The 23,818-nt window shown below is 36.7% G+C and overlaps 4 protein-coding genes, 1 non-coding gene and 1 pseudogene across 6 annotated transcripts; 4 read left to right on the top strand and 2 right to left on the bottom strand.

Moving 5' to 3' along the window:
- Window positions 1-2,448: 2,448 nt before the first annotated feature.
- LOC125216344 (MYB-like transcription factor EOBI) lies at window positions 2,449-3,374 on the top strand (annotated as a pseudogene). The gene is made up of 3 exons (XR_016137378.1): window positions 2,449-2,591; window positions 2,739-2,870; window positions 2,972-3,374. The product of XR_016137378.1 is annotated as an MYB-like transcription factor EOBI (transcript).
- Window positions 3,375-5,228: 1,854 nt separating this feature from the next.
- TRNAP-UGG (transfer RNA proline (anticodon UGG)) lies at window positions 5,229-5,300 on the top strand. The gene has a single exon. It is a non-coding gene; the product is annotated as a tRNA-Pro (tRNA).
- A 113-nt stretch (window positions 5,301-5,413) lies between these two features.
- Window positions 5,414-6,230, top strand: LOC125216345 (large ribosomal subunit protein bL12c-like). The gene has a single exon (XM_048118036.2). It carries the CDS (start codon window positions 5,480-5,482, stop codon window positions 6,032-6,034), a length of 555 nt encoding a protein of 184 aa, XP_047973993.2. The 5' UTR covers window positions 5,414-5,479; the 3' UTR covers window positions 6,035-6,230.
- A 4,289-nt stretch (window positions 6,231-10,519) lies between these two features.
- On the top strand, window positions 10,520-13,845 carry LOC125212990 (PWWP domain-containing protein 6). Its single transcript, XM_048113312.2, has 2 exons — window positions 10,520-10,667; window positions 10,975-13,845. The coding sequence occupies exon 2, from the start codon at window positions 11,053-11,055 to the stop codon at window positions 13,645-13,647; it is 2,595 nt and encodes an 864-aa protein (XP_047969269.2). The 5' UTR covers window positions 10,520-10,667; window positions 10,975-11,052; the 3' UTR covers window positions 13,648-13,845.
- A 258-nt stretch (window positions 13,846-14,103) lies between these two features.
- Window positions 14,104-16,060, bottom strand: LOC125212991 (universal stress protein A-like protein). The gene is made up of 4 exons (XM_048113314.2): window positions 15,753-16,060; window positions 14,805-14,926; window positions 14,570-14,688; window positions 14,104-14,454 (listed from the first exon to the last, which is right to left on the bottom strand). Exons 1-4 carry the CDS (start codon window positions 15,940-15,942, stop codon window positions 14,346-14,348), a joined length of 540 nt encoding a protein of 179 aa, XP_047969271.1. The 5' UTR covers window positions 15,943-16,060; the 3' UTR covers window positions 14,104-14,345.
- Window positions 16,061-18,471: 2,411 nt separating this feature from the next.
- LOC125216355 (uncharacterized) lies at window positions 18,472-23,212 on the bottom strand. The gene is made up of 3 exons (XM_089066249.1): window positions 23,095-23,212; window positions 22,020-22,126; window positions 18,472-19,444 (listed from the first exon to the last, which is right to left on the bottom strand). Exon 3 carries the CDS (start codon window positions 19,391-19,393, stop codon window positions 18,926-18,928), a length of 468 nt encoding a protein of 155 aa, XP_088922375.1. The 5' UTR covers window positions 19,394-19,444; window positions 22,020-22,126; window positions 23,095-23,212; the 3' UTR covers window positions 18,472-18,925.
- Window positions 23,213-23,818: the final 606 nt, after the last annotated feature.

The following is a 23,818-nucleotide window of genomic DNA, read 5'->3' on the forward strand; positions in this document are numbered from 1 at the left end:
TTTGTGGCTTAGGTGAAAGCATAATGGCGCAAGCCCACTTAATTCATTTTTTGTCCACAAATTGGACTTGTAATCAACAAATAATCGAAATGAAAAACTGCATAAATATTCATAATCTCAAGTCTAACTTTTGTCGAGAGACCACATGAGGAAAATTGAGTAAGCCCATTTATTCAGCAATAAAAGTGGTCACAAATCTGAAATTCTTCTTAAAATGGAAAACACTTTATTCCCACTTGATTACATTCCATGTGACAAAACTCAACATTAGGTAGGTGCTCGATTTCTTAAATTCCGATACTGTATCGTACAATATGGATAAAGTGTGATTAAATCATAACGATATATATTCCCTCCGTCCCATTAAATATGCAACATTTGAGAATTGGCACAAATTTTTATATAATGTTGTTTTGTGAGTTAACGAAGAGATAGAGATGTTCCATTTTAGGAAACGTTTCATTTTTAATGGAACAAACTAAAAAAAATGTTTCATTTCTAATGGGACAGAGTGAATATTATTATAAATATATTTAGTTCATTTAAATTAAAATAATGTAAATTACAGTTATAATTAGTTAATTAATTGATTGATTTATAAAAAGTTAATAATTCAAACCATTCAAACCACACAGCACACATCCAGCTACAAGTCTACAACTACCACACATCGAACACAAGTAGAAACTGCACCTAATGATTACTATCGAATGCATCTACGAAAAATAGAATATGCGCGTAAAAAAAAAAAACTTGGATGCCAACGTTTCATACTAAAATGGTTGGCCCAACTCAGGATCTATATAATTGTATTAAATACTCCATAATTTATGGGGGTGAAAAAAGTTTAAACTATAACCTTTGCTATATAGTAGTAGTACTATCAGATTAAGATGAAATTTGATGTTTCTGATGTATTAAAATATTCGGAATCAGTCTACAAGTTGATTTAATTTCTTAACCCCAAAAGCTGAAAGCATGAGCCACGAATCCCTTTCAGTGATCAAATATGCAATCGATTTTGTCCCTTATCTATAAGTCTATAACAATGTCTTGTACCATACGTATGATTTATCAATATTGTTTTGGGTCCAAATAATCCACAAATGGAAATTCATTTATGGAATGAATGTGTATAAATAAAGTTTATGTCCCAAACAATGCGTTCAAATTTATAAATGTTCCAAATTTACTTTTTTTTTTTTCTCTATAAAAACTCAAGTCTTTATAAGAAGTTTGATTTATGTCCTAATTCATAGTACTAGGAGTATATTACAACAACAATATAATGAGTCAACTAGCTGGCCGCATTAAGTGACGATCTAAACAATGTTATTTTGTACGGTTTAGCACAAGATACCAGTCAACTTAAAACTAACATACATATGATATGACTATTAGGCCATATGTAAAAAAAATACTCCACTTGCCAGAATTGATGGTAAATTAAGGTTTACATTTATTCCCATGTGGCTTTTAGTTAAACGAGTGAATTATATATGAAAAAATGAGTGTGTATTGGAATTTTCAAATAAAATTCACTAAATTTATTATATCTAATTTATAATAATTGAATCAAGATGGATACATTGTGAATCTGGATAATTTCGATTATTGGAGTGCCAAGCATTGATATCATTGAGAAATGCACCTCGTCTCCTGAAAAAGGGGGCTCATTACTGGAAAAATAAATGGCAATGCCACATGAAAACTCCTCCTATAAATAATGAAATAATATTTGATGGTATACTTATATAGAGTTGCATTTCTTCTTCTTGAGATCATATGCGTAGGCCGTAGCCATGAATTTGTAAAATTTAATTATTTCACATCTTAATCGTAATCATACTATACGGAAGGTTTGATCACAAGTGTATCCGTATCTATATAGTTGAAAACCATTTTGTGTAGTTATATATACCTACTATTTTTGCATTGTGTTGTACGGTTCAATGATTCCAGGCAGTCTAATTATATGCGACATAAATATGTAAATGTATTATTTAGATACTCCTATATGAAATCTTAATTCCTAATCGGTCAAGTTCACCGAGTTTTGGGTCAATAGTAGTACTTGGATTGTGGGTAAATCAAACTGGAATTTATCGGGTTATAAATGTTCAACTCTAACCTTAAATGTTGTTCATATTTCGGGCAAGTCCATTTGAACTAATTCGGTTGCTAATTAACAATAATATTAATATTGATCTATTTAATGAATTTCGGGATGTGGTTATTTAACTTGGTTGCTTAATGCACAATGTCGAGAGTATATCAATAATTTAATAAATGAAAGTTAGGTTGAAAGCTAATCATTCATACGTCTTCTAGTAGCTATTTAACTGGCCTTATAAACCGATCTCTATAAATTGAGCTCCAACTTTTTAATTTCCCACAAATTAATACTCCACCACTATCTCACACACATATACACACTAACGACTAATTAAGATGGAGAAAGAAGCATGCATCTCAGTTGAGCCTGAAGTGAGGAAAGGACCATGGACTATGGAAGAGGATCTCATTCTCATCAACTACATTGCTAATCATGGTGAAGGTGTTTGGAATTCACTTGCTCGATCTGCCGGTTCGTCTATCACTTTGTTTTTTTTTCTTTTACCAAATGTATTAGGTGATCCTTTCCGCTAGCTAGCTATTTTTAGTAAAATAGCTTAATATTCCACTTTCTAACATTCCATAGTGGGACAAAAATGAATCAAATTGATATGTGATTTTAGGGTTAAAAAGCGCACCGGAAAAAGCTGCCGTCTACGGTGGCTGAATTACCTCCGGCCGGATGTGAGGAGGGGCAATATCAAGGCGGAGGAACAGCTTTTGATTTTAGAGCTACATGCTAAATGGGGCAACCGGTATAAGCATAAATTAATATGGAAGTGATGAATAAAAAATAAAATAAAGATTACTATATTTTTATTATGCTAAATATTACTTATTTTGTTTAATATGGCAGATGGTCAAAAATTGCAAAGCATTTGCCCGGTAGAACTGATAATGAGATTAAAAATTTCTGGAGAACTAGGATACAAAAGCATGTAAAACAATCTGAGAAATTGACTACTCTACCTCGAAACAATGTCGATCAACTCACCTTCATGGACCAAGTTCTCCCCAGTGCAGTTAGCCAATCATATGAACCCAATGTTGCTACTTCTTCCGGTCAGGGAAGCATACATAATTTTCCTACTCAATCAAATGATCAAAATCTTTGGAGCATGGAGGATTTTTGGTCGACGCAGTAGCTTCATGGAAACTAATTCATTGATATTTATATTTATTTCATTATGGACAAATGTACGTTGTTGAGCCATTTCGATTATTTTCTTCTATTTAATAATTACTATATTTTTAGCATATTCGCTTTCGTTTAATACATTGCCTCGACTAGGTGGAGACAGAGTTAATCATGTATATATTGACTTACGTTTTAAATTAAACCGATTGTTTTTGCGAAGCCATAAAGGTATATATGCACATGATTGGGAAATCTAATTTCGTTAATACGGAGTATTATAAGTATCAAATGTATTTGGATGTATTGCAATCACTTTGCATCTTCTTGCATTGCTAATCACACTATTTATCTTGATCGATTTGTTGCACATTACTACTCCATATAATAACACCTATCATGAGTACTATTCGCATCTAGTTTGTATGAAATTGAGATAAAATTTAAGATAGTCAAAATATATAGATAGTTAAATATAGTAGTTAGCCACCAACTTAATTTCAAACAAAACTACTCCACATAAATTACTTGCCTAAAAATTCCTACGACATGGGTTTGGTGATACAATGATGATAGTCAAAATTTGTGAGACATAATAACAAAAAGTTAAATTGAAAGTGAATTTTTTCTGCAATGTACTCACGAATCATGTTACTATAGATTGATTTAGATATACATGTACATTAACTAATAACAATTCACATCATTTGAAAAATTATACTCCTCCAATTAGTAGGGTACGATTTCAATGCAAATTTAATATTCAATCTAGCAAAACTCATATTTTCATTTCCAACCATGCAATTAAGTTTTCCCAGTGTAAAAAATTTGTCACGAGAGATGTTAGTTAACATACAACAATTAACTCTAGTGAATTCGAAATGCTCACATAACATTTCATTGGTTTGGGCAGGTCCACGTTTCACAACGAATTATGCTAATATTTTCTTCATTTTCCATGATCATGTCGGAAGCAAATACCGAACTAAATTTGGGATATATAGACACGTATAACAGTGGGAAATCTATTAATGGGAATTTTGAGTAATTGCTTTATTTAAATTGGACCATGATTACCAATGGCATTGCAAATATTTAAGTTCGACATTTGCCTAACTCGAAATCCCTCATAGGGAAATATTCATGTGGTTTGGCCGGATACACAAATTCACACTAATTTTTCTTTTTTGTATTTAAGTTGATTACATGTATTTTTAAATTCATTCAATAAAAACGTATTGGATATTTTGAACCAAGTAGATTAATATCCATTAGGTTTGAATTTTAAAGTTTGGCATCATAAATCAAATACTTACTGTAAGGCGATTCATTTATGTTTTTTTAAAACTAATTACAACACGGTACTAAACTTAGATTACTACCACCAGCCTAAAAGAAATAGAATATGTGTTTTCCTTTTCAATGCAGATAAAGAGATTATAGCAAATAGAGAGTGATTAATGTGAAATAAGTGAGGGAAAGTGAAGAAATTTCATTTTGGGCTTTTGTAGTAGCAGTATCATATGGATCAAAGCGGGCCAGAAGATTGCTTTATGTTTTTCCATTTTCCTTCTTTTCTTCATGTAGCGGAAGAGCTGAAAATTGCTCTTATATCTTTTGCTCAATAAAACTTTGAAATATCCTAAGATGTAGTACTAAACTGTCACAATATTTAAATTTGAGCTTAATTTGTTGGGCTGATATTTAAGTCAAAGTAGATGATAATCAACAGTTTATTGGACAGTTCCTAACAAAGAAGATAAAAATATACTAGTACTAAAAATACATATAATGTATACGGTCGATTATGAAAACAGTTGTGTGTAATCTTGTATATGATCAATGCTATCCTTTTCCCAATTGTAATAGCTTAGATTTGGTGATGAATCCAAAATTTTGGACTCTTCGTTGCACAGCACAGCAGTTACAATTTTTATCTGAAAACACAATATAAAAAAATGTTAAATACAGCAACAGTGGGCATTTGGTCTAGTGGTATGATTCTCGCTTTGGGTGCGAGAGGTCCCGAGTTCGATTCTCGGAATGCCCCTGACAACTTGATTTTTGCCTTCGGGCCAGTGCATTTTTTGTGAAATCGGAAGGGCAATTTAGTAAATACCTATTGGAAATAGCAACAGTATTTCATCTCCCAAAATCCTTATCCTATCTTCTCCTCGCACTTCATTCACTACGCCCTATCGCACTTTCGCTCCCAATCTTCTTCTCTCCATGGCTTCAACCACGCTATCCTACGCCACCCTCCGCTCCGCCGCTTATCCTACACTCCCCTCCGCCACCTTCCCCAAGCAGCCCCTCGAATTCCTCTCCAAATCCACCCCCAAACCCCTCCGCCGTCGCGCGCAATTCGTCCGCCCCCTCGCCGCCGTCGACGCCCCCGAGAAGGTCGTCGAGCTCGGCGACCAGATATCGAATCTGACCCTTGCCGACGCGCAGAAGCTCGTCGAGTACCTCCAGGACAAGCTCGGCGTTTCCGCCGCGTCGTTCGCCCCGGCGGCGGCGGTGGCAGCGGCTCCCGCGGCCGGTGAGGCGCCGGCGGCGGTGGAGGAGAAGACGGAGTTCGATGTGGTGATCGAGGATGTGCCGAGCAACATGAGAATCGCGACGATTAAGGTGGTTAGGGCGCTGACGAATCTGGCGCTGAAGGAGGCGAAGGAGCTGATTGAAGGCTTGCCGAAGAAATTCAAGGAGGCAGTTTCCAAGGAGGAGGCTGAGGAAGCGAAGAAGCAGCTCGAAGAGGCCGGCGCCAAGGTCTCCATTGTGTGATTTTCACGGTAAAATTTCACTTTTTTCTCTTCAATTTGGTAGCAGATGTAGATGCAGTAATATTGGGGATTTGTAATTTCTGTTCCTTTGATTTACTTTTGATTATGAATTTTGGCATTTGGATACTGAATGCGGGTTGAAATATTTTTGCAAACTTGTTATAAAGATGAAGCCATTGTCCCTTGTGTTTCTATAATTCATTATCTGGAAATTGGAGAATTTGTGAACTTTGAATTTGTAGCTTTATATTTGCACAAGCATGTACACATAAAAAATTCTGTGTCAATTCAAGTGTTGCAATGAGCCATCAACGGGAGAATTAGTCTCTGGCAATTGGAGAATTTGTCAAGGCAATAAAAATCAATGTAAACTGCAAAACGTTTCTTCTCGATGCAGTAGACTTTGAAAATATGTTATCACAAAATACATTTAAAGTTATAGTTGATCCCTTTAAAGAACCTTGGAAAGTAAGCAAAAAATATAAAGTTTATATGAGATTTGCCAAAAAGATAATTAAGTTCAAATGTTCAATAATGACCATAATTCCTAAGAGCATCCCCAGTGGCACCATTTTCATTAGGACTTCCCACAAAAACTTTCTGTCACGTCTTCACTAGGATTTTTCCTGCACTAGGACTTTCCACTAGAACTTCCCGCAATAAAATTAAATTCACAATTACTCAATTCACGGGATTAAAATTTGCGGAATTAAAATGTCGACACAGAATACGGGAAAATTCGAATACTTCACTAAAAAAATTACATAATTAAAAAAAATTACATAATACTTAAAAAAAACATAAATAAGTTAAAAATTACAACCCTCGGCTCTCACTCATCCTCGTCATCGTCCCCGTCGCTCGTGCCGCTGCCGCCTCCGACGTCCCCGCCTCCAATCTCGACGCCATAATCATCAATAGGTAGCATTCTTAAATCGCGCCGACATGCGTCGATCACATCCTTTTGAACACAGGATCGTGCGACGTATACCACCTATGCATGGTCTGACATAGAGTCTTCGTTAGCTGCGCGCGGGCGAGACGGTGGTACTCATCTGGGCCTTCAGGGGCATCCGATTCGACCTCGAAGGACCCGCTGCGGTTGCCGCTTCCCTTCGTCATCCGCTGCGCAGCCTTTTGCCCCATCGGGCGACGACGGCGGCGGGAGTCTGATCGTGGTAGCGGGGACACTTCCTCGGCTTCGGGGAGCTCGTGCGAACCAGCACTGTTGCTGTACTCACCGGAAGAGTTGATCTTCGTCCGCTTCCAGCCCGAGTCGACACCCGCACAAAACTTTTGCAAATCCCTGACCACGAGAAAGGCCTCCCATTGGTCAAACTCTTTGAACTTCAATTCTTTGTCGGGGTACTGGGACAGGGCCCGGTTCTTCACATCATCCTCAGACATGCCGCTGGTTGCCATGCGCAGGTTGTTTTGGTAGAGGGCGGCAAAACGACTGAGCTTAGGCCTCAACCGATCCCACTGTTTCCGGCATTGCTCGGAAGTGCGAGGCTTCGCCCTAGCCGATTTGAGTGTTAGGTAGGCCTCACTAATGCGATGCCACAATCGATCAATATACTGGTTCGCCCCGACATAGGGATCCTCGACTACACCGACCCAGGCCTTCGCAAGCGAGGCGTTTTCCCACACGGTCCAGATCGACCTCTTCTCACTCTCCTCCTCTGCCCCCGTTTGCGAGGAAGAGCTCGGAGCTTTCCAGTTGCCCTTGCCCCTACCCCCGCCCCTGGCCTTGCCCTTGCTCCTTGCAGCAGGCTCCGCCTCATCGGGAATCTCACGGATCGGCGATAGCCCCAACTCCTGCCCCAGCTCCTCAAAAGAGAAAGTCTCATGCCGGCGTACTGAGTCTCCGGAACGGTAATAGGGGAATCATCGGCCAACAAATCTATATATGGGCGATAGACAGATTCCCTAGGCGTCCTCGGGCTCCTGTGCTGCATCGACCCACCCACCCCCGCCATATTTAGCGGCGTACTGCCCATCCCCGCTGCCCCGGGCATCATCCCACCCACCCCCGCCATATTTGGCGGTGTACCGCCCATCCCCGCTACCCCGGACATCATCCCACCCACCTCCGCCATATTTGGTGGCATACCGTCCATCCTCTCTGCCCCAGGCATCATCCCACCCATCTGACTCATCCAATTGTACATAATGTAGAACATTTGGGGAGTAATCCCCGCCATCCCTGCCATTTGGGGATTCTTCCCCGCCATCTGGGGATTCATCCTCGCAAAGTTTTCCACCGTTCCGGTGTGAAACGTGGGTGTGTTTCCTCCACTCGTGGTGGGGGAGTTCCTATTGTACTCCATTTTAGTAGAAATGAAACTTGTAGGTTTAGAGAGAGAAACTTGTCAACACAAGTGGTGTGAATGAAATGAAGTTCAACGAGCCCTATTTATAGAGTTTAAAAAAAATTATTTTTTGTCGGACGTCCGACCCCACGCCACAGTGGCGGACGTCCGCCCGCCCGTGGGTCGGATATCCGAGCCCATCCGACGGGCGCACAGGACGTCCGTGTCCTACCATTTTGCTCACTATGGCAGACGTCCGATCGGACTTCCGCGACGGCCGCCGTTGGAGATGCTCTAAGAAATTATCTTCTTTAATTGTTAAACTTATGAATATAGTCAGTGAATTTAACCTACTATTTTCAGCAGTGATGGTAATTTCAATATGTCAACTCTGTCAAGTTTACAAAATTATATTCCTATGCAAGTCAACCTTTTCAGTTTGTGTTAAAATCTCCCTTCACTTACGGCATCTCTATATGTGGAATTAAATAAAGGATTATTACTTTTAATATTTTCTAGGAGTAATTTTTATTCTATTTTTTTTTAACACAAATACATAAAATTTGGACTTTAGTAGTTTTTTCAAAATGAAAAATCAAATTTGACGTGACAAAACTCATGTATGGCTGTATGCACTGAGCAAGTACGTGTAATTATTACTCCCTTTATCACCGGAATGGATCACCTCATGCATTGTATACTACATTACATAATACATCATTAAAAAATTGACAAATGGATCTTATTTTATGGAAAGAAAAGTTATTTCAAATATAAGAGCATCTCCAATGCCGGCTAGCCAACCGGCTAGCCGATTCGCGTCGTTAGCCGGTCGGCTAGCCGAACCATTGGAGTAGGCCAGCGGGAAATCGGCCAAAATTTCGGCGTGGGCTAGCCGATGGCGTGGCGCTGGCCGCCATTGTGGCGTGCCGATCGGCCAGCGCTATTTTTTAATTTTTTTTTAATTCATTTTTTTTAATTTTTGAAAAACTATATAAACGCGATTTTCTCTATCTCTAAATTTCTGTACAAGAGCAACATCTGGCGATGGACAACAACAACTAGCCCAATACAAAATTAAGACCTAAAACAGAAACATGTTATACCGTCGCAAACTATAACAGATTCAAGGCATACTAATATTTTGTAATGGATTTTTTTAATAAATTAGTGAGGAGTAGAGTGGGGCGGTGGCTCGTGTGTGGAAGCCCATATTTTTTTTATTATGTAATTTTTTTGATTTTTAGTTAATGTACTTTTTTTATTTAAATAAAATTAGCCGGTGCGCTAGCCGCCATTATGGATGCTCTTAAGTAAAGAAATTAAACTACACTAAATATCAAAAACGCATTTATTGAAATTAATTTCAGTTATTTATGCTCAATTTTAATAATAAAAAAATAATGTAGTTTCAATCAATTTTATTATCTTGATATCTCATTCCATGAATATGAGTATTCTAATAAACCTATATTTTGTTAGTCTCATCTTACTCATATTTTATTATAAAATAAATTAATACTCCATCCGTTCCTTATAATTTGTTACCATTTGACCCGGCACACATTTTAAGAAATGTAAAAGAAAGTGGTTTGAAAAAATTTGTGACATGTGGATACTACTTTTATAATTAATTTTGTAATAAAATATGAATGAGAATGAGTTAGTGAATGTGTTGTCTACTATCAAAATTAATAAATATAAAATGTGACAAATTTTTAAGGACGGATGAAAATAAAAATAAGTGTTCAGGGACGTCTATAAATGAGATTCATATATTTCATTTATCTTTTTTCACAAATTATAATTTATAGTATTTCTTAAAATTTACGTTGAAATAATCGGTACTCCTAATAGAAGGATGAGTAATTAATTAGAAATTAGTAGGGGTGCACTGCTGAGTAATTAATCATAATTATGACATGTGGAAATCATCAAATGGCATTGGAAGACTACCGCCTGCAATTAAAATGGGTCGGGTTCCACTGCAGCTGGTGCAAGACACCGTCGCAGTGTTGTTGCATAGTCAACGATATCTTCCAATAGCACTTCAACATATTCAAATAATCCAACTCATCAGTTGTGTCTGGTGCACCGCGCTCCACTCAAACATATCCCTCAGCTTTTATTTATTACAAAATCCTTTATTTATTTCTCTCTCGAAAATAAATAAACTATTATCGATTTTCATTTCAGTTTGTCTGAGAAAATCTCCATAAACCCTAAATGTTAAACTCATGCTACACTCACAAACGCTTTCCTAGAATTTCTCTCTGCGTAGCTTTTTCTTGGGAGAAGATGCGTGTCTGAGTATTTGACAACGTAAGTTAATAGCTCAATTTCCGCTTTCCCTCTTTTTGAAAAAAAAATCTTTTCTTTCTCTGCTTCAGTTCTTTTGAATTTAGCTCGTACTGATTTGGATATGATTTATTATTAATTTTTTTTAATCGATTTTTGGTGTTAGTGGGGTTTGCTGTGCCTCTGTGTTAGTTTAGGATTTGAACATTATCTCGGGCGTTTCTTTATTTCAGTTTATTTGGTAATATTGCTAGTTGATGTTTAGTTATACCTGCAATTTACTTCCATTTATTCGGTTTTTATTCCTTATTTTTGGTTTATTTTATTGCAGTTGTAAATGTCCGAGAGCTTCGGGTAATATATTGGAACGAAGAGAAATTTGGGGGTTTTTTGGATTTTGAGTATAAAAATGGCAACTTTAGAAGATATTGTTGCTGCAACAAAAATCCTCTCTGATGATCCTGACTCCGAAAAACCGAAAGAAGATCGAACTAGTGCTTCTAATCTGAGAAAATGCGATGGTGGTTCTGATCCTGATGCTATTGTTAGTGAACAAGTTGTGCAGAGTGATGTAATTGTGGAGTCTACCATTGACGCGAATGGTTGCAATCAAAATAATGAAATTGGTGAGAATTCTTTGGAGGAAACGGGGGAATGTGATAAGGAATTGGATGGAAGTGGGACTGATGTTATGGATGTGGACGGAGATGGATGTGAAGGAGGCGTTGAAGATGATAAGATGAATGATTTGGAGATGAATAAAGAGGAACACGGGTTTCGTGTGGGGGATTTTGTTTGGGGTAAAATCAAGAGTCATCCGTGGTGGCCCGGGCAGGTGTATGATCCAAAATATGCTTCAGAGTTTGCTATGGCTCGTAAACAAGAGGGTCGTCTCCTAGTGGCCTTTTTTGGGGATAATTCTTGTTCTTGGTGCTCACCGTCACAGCTGATACCCTTTGTGGATAATTTTTCAGAGATGTCGAAAGGTAGTAGTTCTAAGAGCTTTCTTAATGCTGTACAGTCTGCTACGGATGAGGTTGGTAGGCTGTTGGAGTTAGATATGAGAAGTAAGTGTATCTCTAAGGAGAAGAAAGACAGTCTTGCTAAGCCAGAGGTGACGAATTCTGGATTGAACGCAGGGGTTGTCTTGCCCGAGGTAGATGTTTGTCGACTTCCCTTCCCCAAGTATGAACCTGCAGATGTGTTGGATAAAGTCAAGCAGTTAGCAAATGTGGTTTCTGTGGGAAATGCTCTCGACCTTGCTGTTTTGAGGAGTTGGTTGTCTGTGTTTTATTATTATAAAGGTGGTCATATGCTGTCTGCGTATCACGAGCCCTTTCATATTGAAGGTTTGGAAGACAAGAATCAAGGCAGAAATGGGGCTGGGGTTGATTTCAGTGTTCCGATTGAAGTCCCTATCCTTGGCCCACAGGACGATGACTGGCTCTCTACGCCCAGAGCTCGTTCTGTGAACTCACGCTCTCCGTCGGAGAATAAGGTTTTGCATAAACGGAAGCAGAGAAGTGTGGCTGAGCTCATGGGAGAAAACAAAAATTTTAAGCCGGAAAGTAGGAAGCTGGTAGCTTCAGATAAACAGGGCACAGATGTCGAGAAGTCCACGACCACCCGGAAGAGGAAGAAGGATAACAATGGAGAACTTAAGGGAGCTGGCAGTGAGCACCCTTCTTCAACAGGTAAAAGAGGTAGGAAGAAATTGGCAGATATCTCAGTGTTGTCCCCTATGATAACAGATGCAAAAGATAACAGTGCAGATGGTGTAAACGGAGGCAAGTTGTCACTGAAACCAAAGGAAATTAATGTTTCTGCTACTGAAGATGCTTCTGAAGCCAGAGATGACTCAGATACATTGTCTACCCCGAGGGAGAGGAAGAAGAGCAAATACTTATCTCCTCCGTATATAAATCTTGCATGGAGAGTGGGTAACGCGAGTTTTAAGTCTGCAGCACAAGCTGAGAATGGTGTATCTACCAAGACGGCTGAGGCTGGAGAGCGCACAGAGGAACGGGAAACTGGTACGTCTCAGTCTGTGGACATCGGGCTGACAGGAACTGTTAGTACCTCTGTCGAAACTGATACGCAGATAGTCAAGGATGGTAAGAAGCTGAGTTTCTCTGTGTCTGATGTTGATCTTCCGGTTAATGAACTGCTGTTAGAGATACAACACGCAGCTCTCGATCCATTTTACCTAAGCAAGAAAGGTTCCCTTGATACGGTTTGGGCATTTATCTCTGCACTCAGAAACTCAACCTACTTGCGTGGATCGGACTATAAAATATATCTCAATCGCAAAACAGGTAAAGGGAAATCAGTGCCGTCTGAGCTAAGGGATGTAAGCAACGAACTAACTGAGGAGAAAACAGACAACAAATCGCCCGACCAGGATATTCTTGTAGCATCAAAGACGCCTAAGAAGTCCAAGAAAGCTGTTGAGGCAAGTGTCGCGAAAAGTAGCAAAGAATCTGAAAAGGGCAAAACTTGGCCATGCCTTAATCTGTCTTTCACACCTGGATTTCCTGTGCCTTCAAAGAAAGAGGTTGTGGGGATGTTTGCCAAGTTTGGGAGCCTCAGCACTAGAGAAACGAAGGTCGAAAAAGATAGCAACTCAATCAAGATTGTGTACAGGAAGGACTCAGATGCAGAAGCAGCCTTCAAATCATCAGCAAGCCAGTGTCCATTTGGTTCAGAGAATGTTAGCTACGCGTTGCAGCGGTCTCCAGCTGGTTCAAAGTCGCGTAGATCTCATCTAAAAGCGTCGCCGCCTCCTAATACAGCTCCTGAGAATCGAAAAGCTGAGAACTTGGTTTCGGATCTCAATACCATCAAGCAGAAGCTTGAGATCACAACGGCCATTGTGGAGAACTACCGTTCGAAATTCTCATTGGAGGACGAGTCGGGTTTGAAGGACGAAATGAAGCATCTGATGGAGAAGATTGAGACAGTTGGCGACATGGTAAGAGTTATTGCTGAGAAAAGCTCATCGTGATCTAGTGTTGGTCTGCAAATGCAATTGTTGTAGATGTTTTTGGTTGAGTTTGATGGAAGACGAGAGAGCACCAATTTTATTTATTTTTGTTTTGATGTTAGCCTTTTGTATATTGGCAATAGGATAAACAGGGGTGTAGGTATAACCTGCTGCTGCACCTGCTCTATCATTCTAATAAACCTAGGTTTCACTTTGTTATTTTATTCGTTTTTTTATTTGCATTTTCTGTTTTTCGTGTAATGTTCTGCTCCGAAAATGATTATATCCAATTTATCGTCAAGCTAAAAATAATTGTACATATCAAAATTCTAAACATCAATGCTCCTTAAATGTATTATCAAAATTCTAAGCTTGAGCACAATAATTGGTTTCAGCTCTTGCTGCTGGAGCTTTGAAATGAGAGAGAAGAATGAGTGTCGATCATCAACATACGAAACCTAAACGCGATCATCTCAATAAACTTAAAAGACGAGAAATAATACTCACGGATACACAATGATATTGTCCACCCACAATCACAAATCTTGCTCACTAATACTTTACAAGGCACTCGAACTGGCTTAATATACGCGGAACGAAAAAATGGTCAAGACTCAACTCAGTACCAGAAATGCACAAGGAAAGCAGAGAAACAACATCAAGAATAGAATAGATTAATATGTCCCAATTGATCACCGATTAACAGGCAGCAGTAGCACTCAGTCATCAACAGGATCCTGAGGAGTCTGAGATGCATTGCGCTTGATTGCCATCACAGGGCAATCAGCATGCTTCACACAAAATTCACTCACAGTTCCCACAAACACCCTGCAAAACAGGTCACGAATCTTCAAACTATATACTACTATAATTTTCCATCATGTTGGGGAAAATTGAAAATTCACAATGAATATCGGAATAGAATCACAATAAGCATACGTACTTCTGGAAAGGTCCAAGACCTCTGCTTCCCAAAACAAGAAAATCTGGCTGGACACGATTAACTTCATGGCAGATGACTTCTTTGGGATCACCTATCTTTATCCATGCTTCACAAGCAACCTACAAAAATGTTACTATAACTACATTACTCATGCAGGTGAGCCAAAATACACTAAAATGAACAATATGGAAGGGGAGGGGGAAGTTTCAAATAGCCAGTCGGATTGTCTTTGTACCCCAATTTCATGACAGTGATTCACAAAGTACTCCAAAAGATGAAGACCTCTGATCTTATCTCTTCGCTTCATCGTCCTGAAATCTTCTGGGGAGGCAAATATGCTATCCACATCATCGAAACCTATACGAGTTGAGTAATTCAGCATTTTTCATTAATCTGCTCAACAAATAAATTAAGAAAACACACATCTACAAATTCAGCTTTTCTTTTGTTTTTGAACAAGAGGCAAACTTCAGAGATGTTCGCGAATTGATCACGTCAATGAGATAACTGGCAGCACTCTAGTAAACATCAAAATCAGGGAAGAAAAGCAACTTGAAAACATATGCACCCCAACAAAGATTGGCAGAGAATCATTCATGAGATATTCTACATTTAAAGCAATTGATCATCGTTTAAGTCAAGTACCTATTAATTTGGAATCTGAAACATAACAAATAGTATCAAAAATGAAGAAAAAAACAGATAAGCAGAGAACAGTAAAAAGAAGTTAGATACGCAACATAGAAAAATTATACTACTAGTATTCAAACCATTCGAACTCAGCTCTAGGTAAATAATTATTCAAAAATCATGGTTGGAAGTTAATAACAATGGCGACGATTTGTTCTCACAACTATCCGATTGCTCTAATTCTCCCAACCACGCACAATAGAACAATTACAATACAATAATAATAATGATTATAACTTGATCGCGAAATAGATCGACAAATAAGAAGAGTCGGGAAAAGAAAGAATCTCCCTATTCCAGCTAATTCGTTAGGCAAACAAAATTCATAAACAATCTAAACACATACAATCCCTAGCTAAACCAAAAGCACATAGTTTAACTTAATCTCAATGAAGTAGACAAATAAGAAGCGATGATCACAGAATCAAAACGCCTACAAGTACGAAAACTTGAAAATACACCAACATATAGCGAAAATTGGAAGAATTAGTACCGTCTTCGTCGGGGACTTGAACATGAAGTAACAGAAGCTTGAAATCGGAAGTGTTGGTGCGGACGATTTTGTTGAGAGTCCAGTCGAAAGCTCCTCTGCTGCTTATGGAGGCGTGGGGATAACCTTTGAGAGTTGACTCGTTCACCGCCACCATTATCCGAGTCGGCGCAGTACCTTCCGCCGCTGCCATCTCCGATTCTCAACTCACTACTCCTCTTTTCCCTCTCTCAAATCAAATGCAGAAAGATTGTGGACTACTCTACAATCAAAATTCAAAACTCGATTACTCTCTATTTCATTTCATTTCAATTTATTCGATTTATAGTTTCCATATATTTTCGAATTTACCCTTCAAAAATTATTATTATTATTATTATTATTATTATTATTATTATTCCATGAAGTCTCATTTTATAAATTTTGGATAATCTAAAAATAGTCTCATTTCTAAAAATGAGAAATTTCTGTTTACATATACTATTATGTTTTTTCTATCTCTTTTATTTTATGCTTCTCTCTTGCTTTATTAAGACTATTTTTGTTAATAGACGGAAGAAGTACGGAGTATTTTATTTCTTATTCCATGCGATCACCTTGGCAAAAATTTCAACACGTAAAATATGATGACGAATTTGTCATCATTTCTTGATAAAGATGAGTTGGTTATAATCAATAGAATGGATGATAAATTTATGTAGTACTCCATCATAAACCAATCATTTACAGTCCTCTTTATATAACTTTTTCTAAAAAAGCATCAATTATGAAGGGGGAATATCCATCATCTTTAATAGTAAGTATAAGATTAATTTAATCATTTAATTTAAGAACAATTATAGCCAAATCTAAATATATGTAATCTTGGTACGTGACATGAATGAATTGTTGTTTCCTTCATTTGGAATTCGCAATTGTTAGGAATATTTGCGTGCACTCATTTTCCATCAAACGATATCAAATGTGGTCCTGTGGCAGTGTTGGTGAAGATAGTGAAATTGAGAGAATAAAACAATTGAAGTTTGAAAAAACAAAAACAAATCTAATCTGTATCTAGTAAACAAAATTATCCTTTTCAATTATTGGCCGACAACACAACAATGTATTGCCACATAATACAAAAATATTGTTAATTTTATACTTCAACAACAATTCAATGAATATAATGTGAATGCAAACTGTTTGTTCATAGCTTTACGTCATTAAATTCTTGGAGGATCACGAATCTTTCATTCATATTCTATTTTAACGCATATTTTCTTATGAATTATGATGTTGTATTGTAGTAATTGCTTATTCTTGGTGTTGCAAAAATAAAATATGCAGAAAGCAAAAGATTTCTATAGTTAATTATTAGTTAGAAGACCAATAATACAGTAAAATGAGGTCAAATATCCGCTTTGGAAATTAAAGTTTGATTGTCACCTCGCATTGTTAAGACAAAAGGTCAAAAAAAACACACATTAATTTTTTTTCAAATAAGAGAGAGAGAAAACTCTCATTAATACCGTGTTTAGTTTGACCATACAAATCTTATAATGGAGTCCATGAAAACATTTACTAGTTTTTTTAAATAAAAATAATTCAATTCACTTAAGTTTAAGAAATCTCCAAGAATTCTACTCCTATTATACTAACTTCTTGATTGTAATTTTAGAACATACTTAAAAGAATAGCAAGGAAAGAGAAATGAATTTGGCCATAAAATAGGCGAGAAATTAGGAACTAGCCACAGCCATATAGGTAGAGCTCAAATTGCAGAAATCTTACACTGTTGTAAATTGCAGTAATTAGGAATTAGACGTGACAGCGGCTATAGTTTTAGGTACAGGTTATAATTATAAACTATATAAACCATGACAAATTCAAATAATTGATTGAAGTCCTAAAATCTAGAAGTTTGGGGAGAGGTATGGTGTGAGCTTATTTCGGTTCGTTTATAAAAGACACACGTAAATTCCTATTATAAATACTAGTAATAAATATTGATTGTGGATTATTAAATTCCAACTTAATCAATGAAGCTCGATTGAATTCAATTAGTGGATCCATCATACAATCTTCAATACTATAGTTGTATACTTAAATCCCTTAAATTAGACATAATCGTATATTTATACCCAAACTTTGGACATATATTATTGCAAATTCAACCCAAACAATGAACTACGTCAGTGTTGCAATTTGTGACAAATTGCACAATTCTATATGTAGTACTCCATATGATCAAATATAAGATGTAAAACATTTATAGGATGTTCAAATTTAAGTTGTTTGAGGTCTTTTGAAACCATTATTTGGATTGTTCATTCTTCTTGTTAATTCACATTAAGATATTGATGTTTAAAAATTAAGTTGATAGAGAATAGCTTGGGAAAAAGAGTAAATAAACTCTAATTGTGAATAATCATAATGTAAGAGAAGTTTTATTGTGATTTATAATATATATTCATATTTTATTGAAAAAAGGAGTGGATAGCGAAATCAAGTAAGGTCGTTTTCAAATCTAGTAGAGAAGCTCTTTACTTGTGATAGAAGATAAAACAGTCTAACAAGTAAAAGTTTGATGCCAAATCGAATTGAAGTTGATATTCGTGTTTTAAAAGTCAATAACTATGTTTAGTAGTAGTATTAAATCAAACCTGTTTAATTTTCACGTCCACGCGTCTACATCAGAGTTTAGTTATTTAGAAAAATAAGGAATAAAATCAGATAAAAAAGAAATCATAAATGCTTCGGCTATTGAATTTTTAAAACAGCCAAAGGCCAAAGCCAAGTCAGATCTGATTCATAATCAGAAGAACCAACTACTCCAATTACAGATAAAACTTTGACGACCAAAATATCTCATTATTATAAGATTTTAGCAAAAATAGCTGAAATTGAATAGTGTTGGAATATTTATTTTACTGTTGAATATACTAGTTTTGAAAATACTCAATTATATAATTTAAAAATAATTCAAACAGATATGTGTAAAAAAAATGAAGAGAAAGAGAGGGAGAAATTCTTGAAACTTTCTGTACTAATCGGCCACCAGGCATCAATTAAACTACACATATACTTTCAGAATCCATAAGGGTAAAACGGTCTTTGAATTTGGACCAATGAAGACCGTAAAAAATGGTAAAGGTTTTCCCTCGGGAAAGAAATGTGAAAAAGGGAAGCGAATTTCCCTAATCGCCCTTGTCTTGGAAAGGAATCCCCGTAAAGGAAACCCTACCAAAACCCAAATGCCCCAACTCATACAACTCCAACCACACCTCTTCCCCTTTCAACTCAGCCCCAAATTCGTCATTTAACAACTCCTCCCCGATATTCACCACGATCTCCGACGTCGTCGCCCCATCGCGCTTCCGCCGCTCCTCCTCCAGGCGCCGCCGCCTCTCCCGCCGCCGGCCGATGCACCTCCGCGCCACCGCCCACGGCAGCTTCACGAAGGCCAGGGTGAAAATGTTGACCACCGCGCACGGGCAGCAGCAGACGGCGACGCAGTCCGCGATCACGCCGGCCGTGCACGACTGGCACGATCTCCCCGTGCAACCGACCTCCTCCTCCGCCGAATGCCGGCTCCGGCACCGGCTCACGGCGGCGGCGCTCGACGCCGACGAGGAGGAAGGCGGGGATGCGTTGCGATCGCACATTTTTCTGATTTCTCTCTCTCTCGCTCTCGCTCTAAAATTGGACGCCGATTGCTGCGAGGACAACAGATTCCACGTACATTTACACCACCGCAAAAGTTTTCACGCTAAAAACAAAATGAATTTTTTTTTACTCTCTCATTTCTGCTGTAAAAACAGAAATTGAGAAACGTTTTCTTTTTTCTTTTTTTTTTCTCTCCCTCTTTTTCTTTTTGTCACTGTAGCATAACAGTGCCGCGTAAAGGAACATGAAACTGTACATATACATAGGGAGTACTTATAAAATGACCTCATTATAATTTCATAACCTTATACGTCTCTATTATTCAAAAATAATAAGAGAAATTAAAGAATTTCAAGTTTGCCCTTTATAGCTTACAACATGATCTATAATTCGACTTAGGCCAAACTCAATTCTTTTAAAATTTATACTCTAATTTACTTTAACGCATTAATCTATACCCGCAATTACAACATCACTTAATAATCACCGAAAATTATCCGCCCACACAACGAGCTCAGAAAATGCTCCTATATAGCATTGATTCGCATTTTCACAAACAATTGAAGCAATCTATTAAGGCGTTCCCACTATTGCTCATGACTAGAGGCTATGTTTATTTACATATTCCTAATTTTATAAAAAAAAAGAATTAGAGGGGTTTTCTTAAGTATATAAAATTATTGTTATTAGGATAGAATAATAAACAAATAAAGAGAGGGGGTTTTCCCATGCAATTATGCTTATAATTCCATAGAAGTGCAGAGATCCATGTATTTAGTGTGGCAAGAGTTGATAGAGTTGCTTAAATAAGAATAGTAGTAGAAGGCAAGCCCAGGCGCAGAGGGCAGCGCGTGAGGCGCACGGACACAAAATAACATAGTACTCTATAAATAGGGTAGCACAGCAGCTAGGTAGCCCTACCTGAGGAAATATCAGACTACTTTCGGTTAATTTTGTGTAGATTTTACACTGAAAAATACTTACCACTGCTATAAAGTAATGACTATTTTAATGCCTTTACCTAAATATTGCATTTCACGATTTTGGCTTCATTTCATGTGTAAATTAAATCACTTTTATCAAAATTTAATAGGAGTACTAATAAAGGAGCGTGAAAAGCACTGCACTAAAGGGAGGAGAGTGGTTGATGAGTGGGTGGAATTATACTAGTGTGGAATGGCCAAAAAGATGAAAGAAAAGATTGAAAAAATATTATGTGTAGGTAGCATATGAGAGAGAGAGAGAGAGGGATGGAGCAGCAAGGTAAAGGCATAGGCAAATGCAGAAGCCTAATGTGTGAAAATGAAGGATAAATGTAGAATGTTGTCATGTAATGGTAGATGCATGCCTTCTGCCAATCAAAACCTTTTTAATGCTTGCTTCTAGTTTGTCTTGCCCAAAAATAGGGACCTTTCTCTAATTTCTTGCCTATATCTTATCAATTGCCCATCATATTGCTATCCCATTTTATATAATTTACTCCTATTCTAACATTTACCTTTTGGTTTTTACCACTACTCCCCAAAACCAAAACCAATAAACCATAGACCTACCTCACCAATCTAGGATAATCATAACAATAATTAATGCACTTTTTGTACAAGTATCAATATCAATTTTGGACTTGATTAAGCATTGGATTACTAATATCGAAGCCATTCGGGTAGCATAACGTGTGTCTGGTGCATGATTGCTAATTCCAATGATTTTTTGGGTGCAAAACACAACTCCAATCTCAAGTAGTAGTAGGAGTAGTAAATAAAATAGGAGTACTTAATAGTTTCAGTGTGTTAGTTTTCATATACTGTAGTGATCAGTGCAGGCAGGCAGGCTAGGGAAGATTTAAATTTAAGTATAAGTGAAGGAAAGGATCTTTTACCATATGGAACTTTGACATATCTTGCTGCATAATTAAAATCAAAATGGTGGTACTTGAAATCCCTTATTTATAATATCATGTCTAACTTTCTCCAAGGAGAATAAATTGAAAAGTTATTTATGAAACCCACACAACTCTACAAGATCTCGTACTGTTTTAGTATTATACTATTAGGTAATTACCAAATAACTCATGAAAACTCAACTATAATTTTAACTAATTTTGACTCAATAGCATTAGCCCAGGTAATTAATGGAGTACAAAAATAAGTCAAGAATTCTGACCCAATTATAATCTCAACTAATTTTGACTCTCTAGCATTAGCCAAATAAGCCAAGAACTCTGATGCAATTATAATTTTAACCAAACTTTAACATTTCGATTTTTAACCAAAATTTTTGGGTCACTCAAAAGCATGCACAATCCATTAATTTCGCAGAAGATATGAAATGAAACATAACTATAATGTTCTAGCTAGTTAAAGGATGTATCTATCAGTTTATACATATATAGATAGGGAAATACTATGTACTATGAATTGCATATAATATGTAACAATAGAATCATGTAAGATCATGATATTTATTGATAGTTAACTTAACTTAACTTCAAAGTCCAATAAATGCATAAATATTCGTATTTTTTACTTTAAGTGGAACTTAGGTTTAATTCATGACAGAAAATTCCATTAAAAAAAAGAACAAGTTCCAATGAATGATTCGTAAATAGATTCCACATGGGGTTACCTTGAGTTAATCTTTAGCTTGTGATTTTAAAGTCCATACTGAGCTGGCAGTCCTCCTATTTTTATTATGTAGTAGTAGTAATTAAAATTCTCCAGCTTACTCAGCACCTGAAAATTAAATTCAAATCAACACAATAATTAATACTAGAACTATATTTTACTATTACAGAATAACACAGTCAAAACAACCATCTATATTAATTTAGATAAATAATGCATGTTTATTCACACTTACTTGGTTTACACATTCTATATTTATGCTGCATTTTGTTGGAGCTAGGTTCATTAAGTAATATATAAGGATTCTAATTAATTATCGCACTGTTTATAATCAAAAGTTTATTTGTTATCTGAGATGATCAAGAACTAAAATACTCCTATATACCAATATAATATATTTGGGGCCGAAAGGTGAAAGTGTGATGACTCTGATTCTTGTGATCACATTACGCTTATTAGAAAATTACGATATGTGTTGTGTGTGTGATTGAGAACAAAAATCATAGGCCATTGATTGAGATTAGCTTTCTAAGTCAAATTAAAAAAGCAGCTTTAATTCATGGTTTACTTTGGGTAAATTCTAATTACAAAAAATAAAAGAGAGCACAAAAAACAGAATATGTGCAACAAAATAGTACTTATAAATACTGAGAGAGAGAGAGAGAGTCTGAACTTAATTACTATATTACTACTAATATACTAGCATGTAATGTGAATCAACAGTAAATAAGTAAGTTGGTACTTATATTATAATTTAGAAACACAAATGTAAAATAAAATTTAGTGGTTTCATCTGTGAAGGAGTAGTATTATTAATTGAGGTAATGGAATAATAGTATAAGGTGGGGGGGAACGTGCAAGTCATTAAGAGGCGATATATGTGCCGGGAACTAACTTGAAACTCATAGCTCTTGATTGAGAGTGGCAAGGTAAAAGTAGGAGTATTTGATGGGCATGGGTGATGGCCCCCCAAAAACAATTAATCCATCAAATTCCCAACTGTAAATAGTATCTGTTGAAAATGATGTTCCTATTGGATGGCGCACGCACGATTCAGTAATTAAGATATCACGTACCTCGCAAATATTCTTCCAGATTTTCACCTTTCTTCCCCAATTCATAAACTCTCTTTTTCACTTCTCCACAAACCTTTCATCACGTTTACGCCTTTTGGGTTGTCATATCAATTCTCTCTCTCTCTCTCTCTCTCTCTCTCTCTCTCTCTCTCTATGGCTATCTATGTGTGTAATGAACTAATGGTGGTATATATATATATATACATTGCTTTAATGTATTTTATATAATATTTCACCTGCCGCTGTCTGTGGCTCTCTGGTTGTGAGATCATATTATAATGCTTTGTAAATCTTGACTACACCAAACCATTTTAAATTCTCACTATCTTAATTAATCTATACAGGAGGAGAATACTTCCATACTTTACTTCTCTTTTTTACCACTTATAGTAGTTTTTAAACATGCTTCATCACACATTGGAGGTGTTTAATTAGGTCATACAGTGCTTGAATAAAACCAGAAACGAAGTCATTTCAAATGGATCTTTCAAAAATGTTTCTTACATTCTCAGTTTGCATACCATAAAAAATGAGTAGTAGTAGTAGTATGTAAATAAATGTATTACCGATACCAAGATCGATTGCTCCCTAATCAGACATGAAATGTGAAATTGACTGAGAATAATGTATATGTAGTAAATGCAACTCTTTCCATTATAAAGTGTCTCTTTAAATGGACTAAAGGTTGAGTAGATTAGTGATGAAGTTTTCAAGATTCAAAATT

This window comes from Salvia hispanica, chromosome 3 (genome assembly GCF_029641045.1).
Source record: "Salvia hispanica isolate PSC_SH4W2 chromosome 3, Shi_PSC_v1, whole genome shotgun sequence".
NCBI classification, from domain to species: Eukaryota; Viridiplantae; Streptophyta; class Magnoliopsida; order Lamiales; family Lamiaceae; genus Salvia; species Salvia hispanica.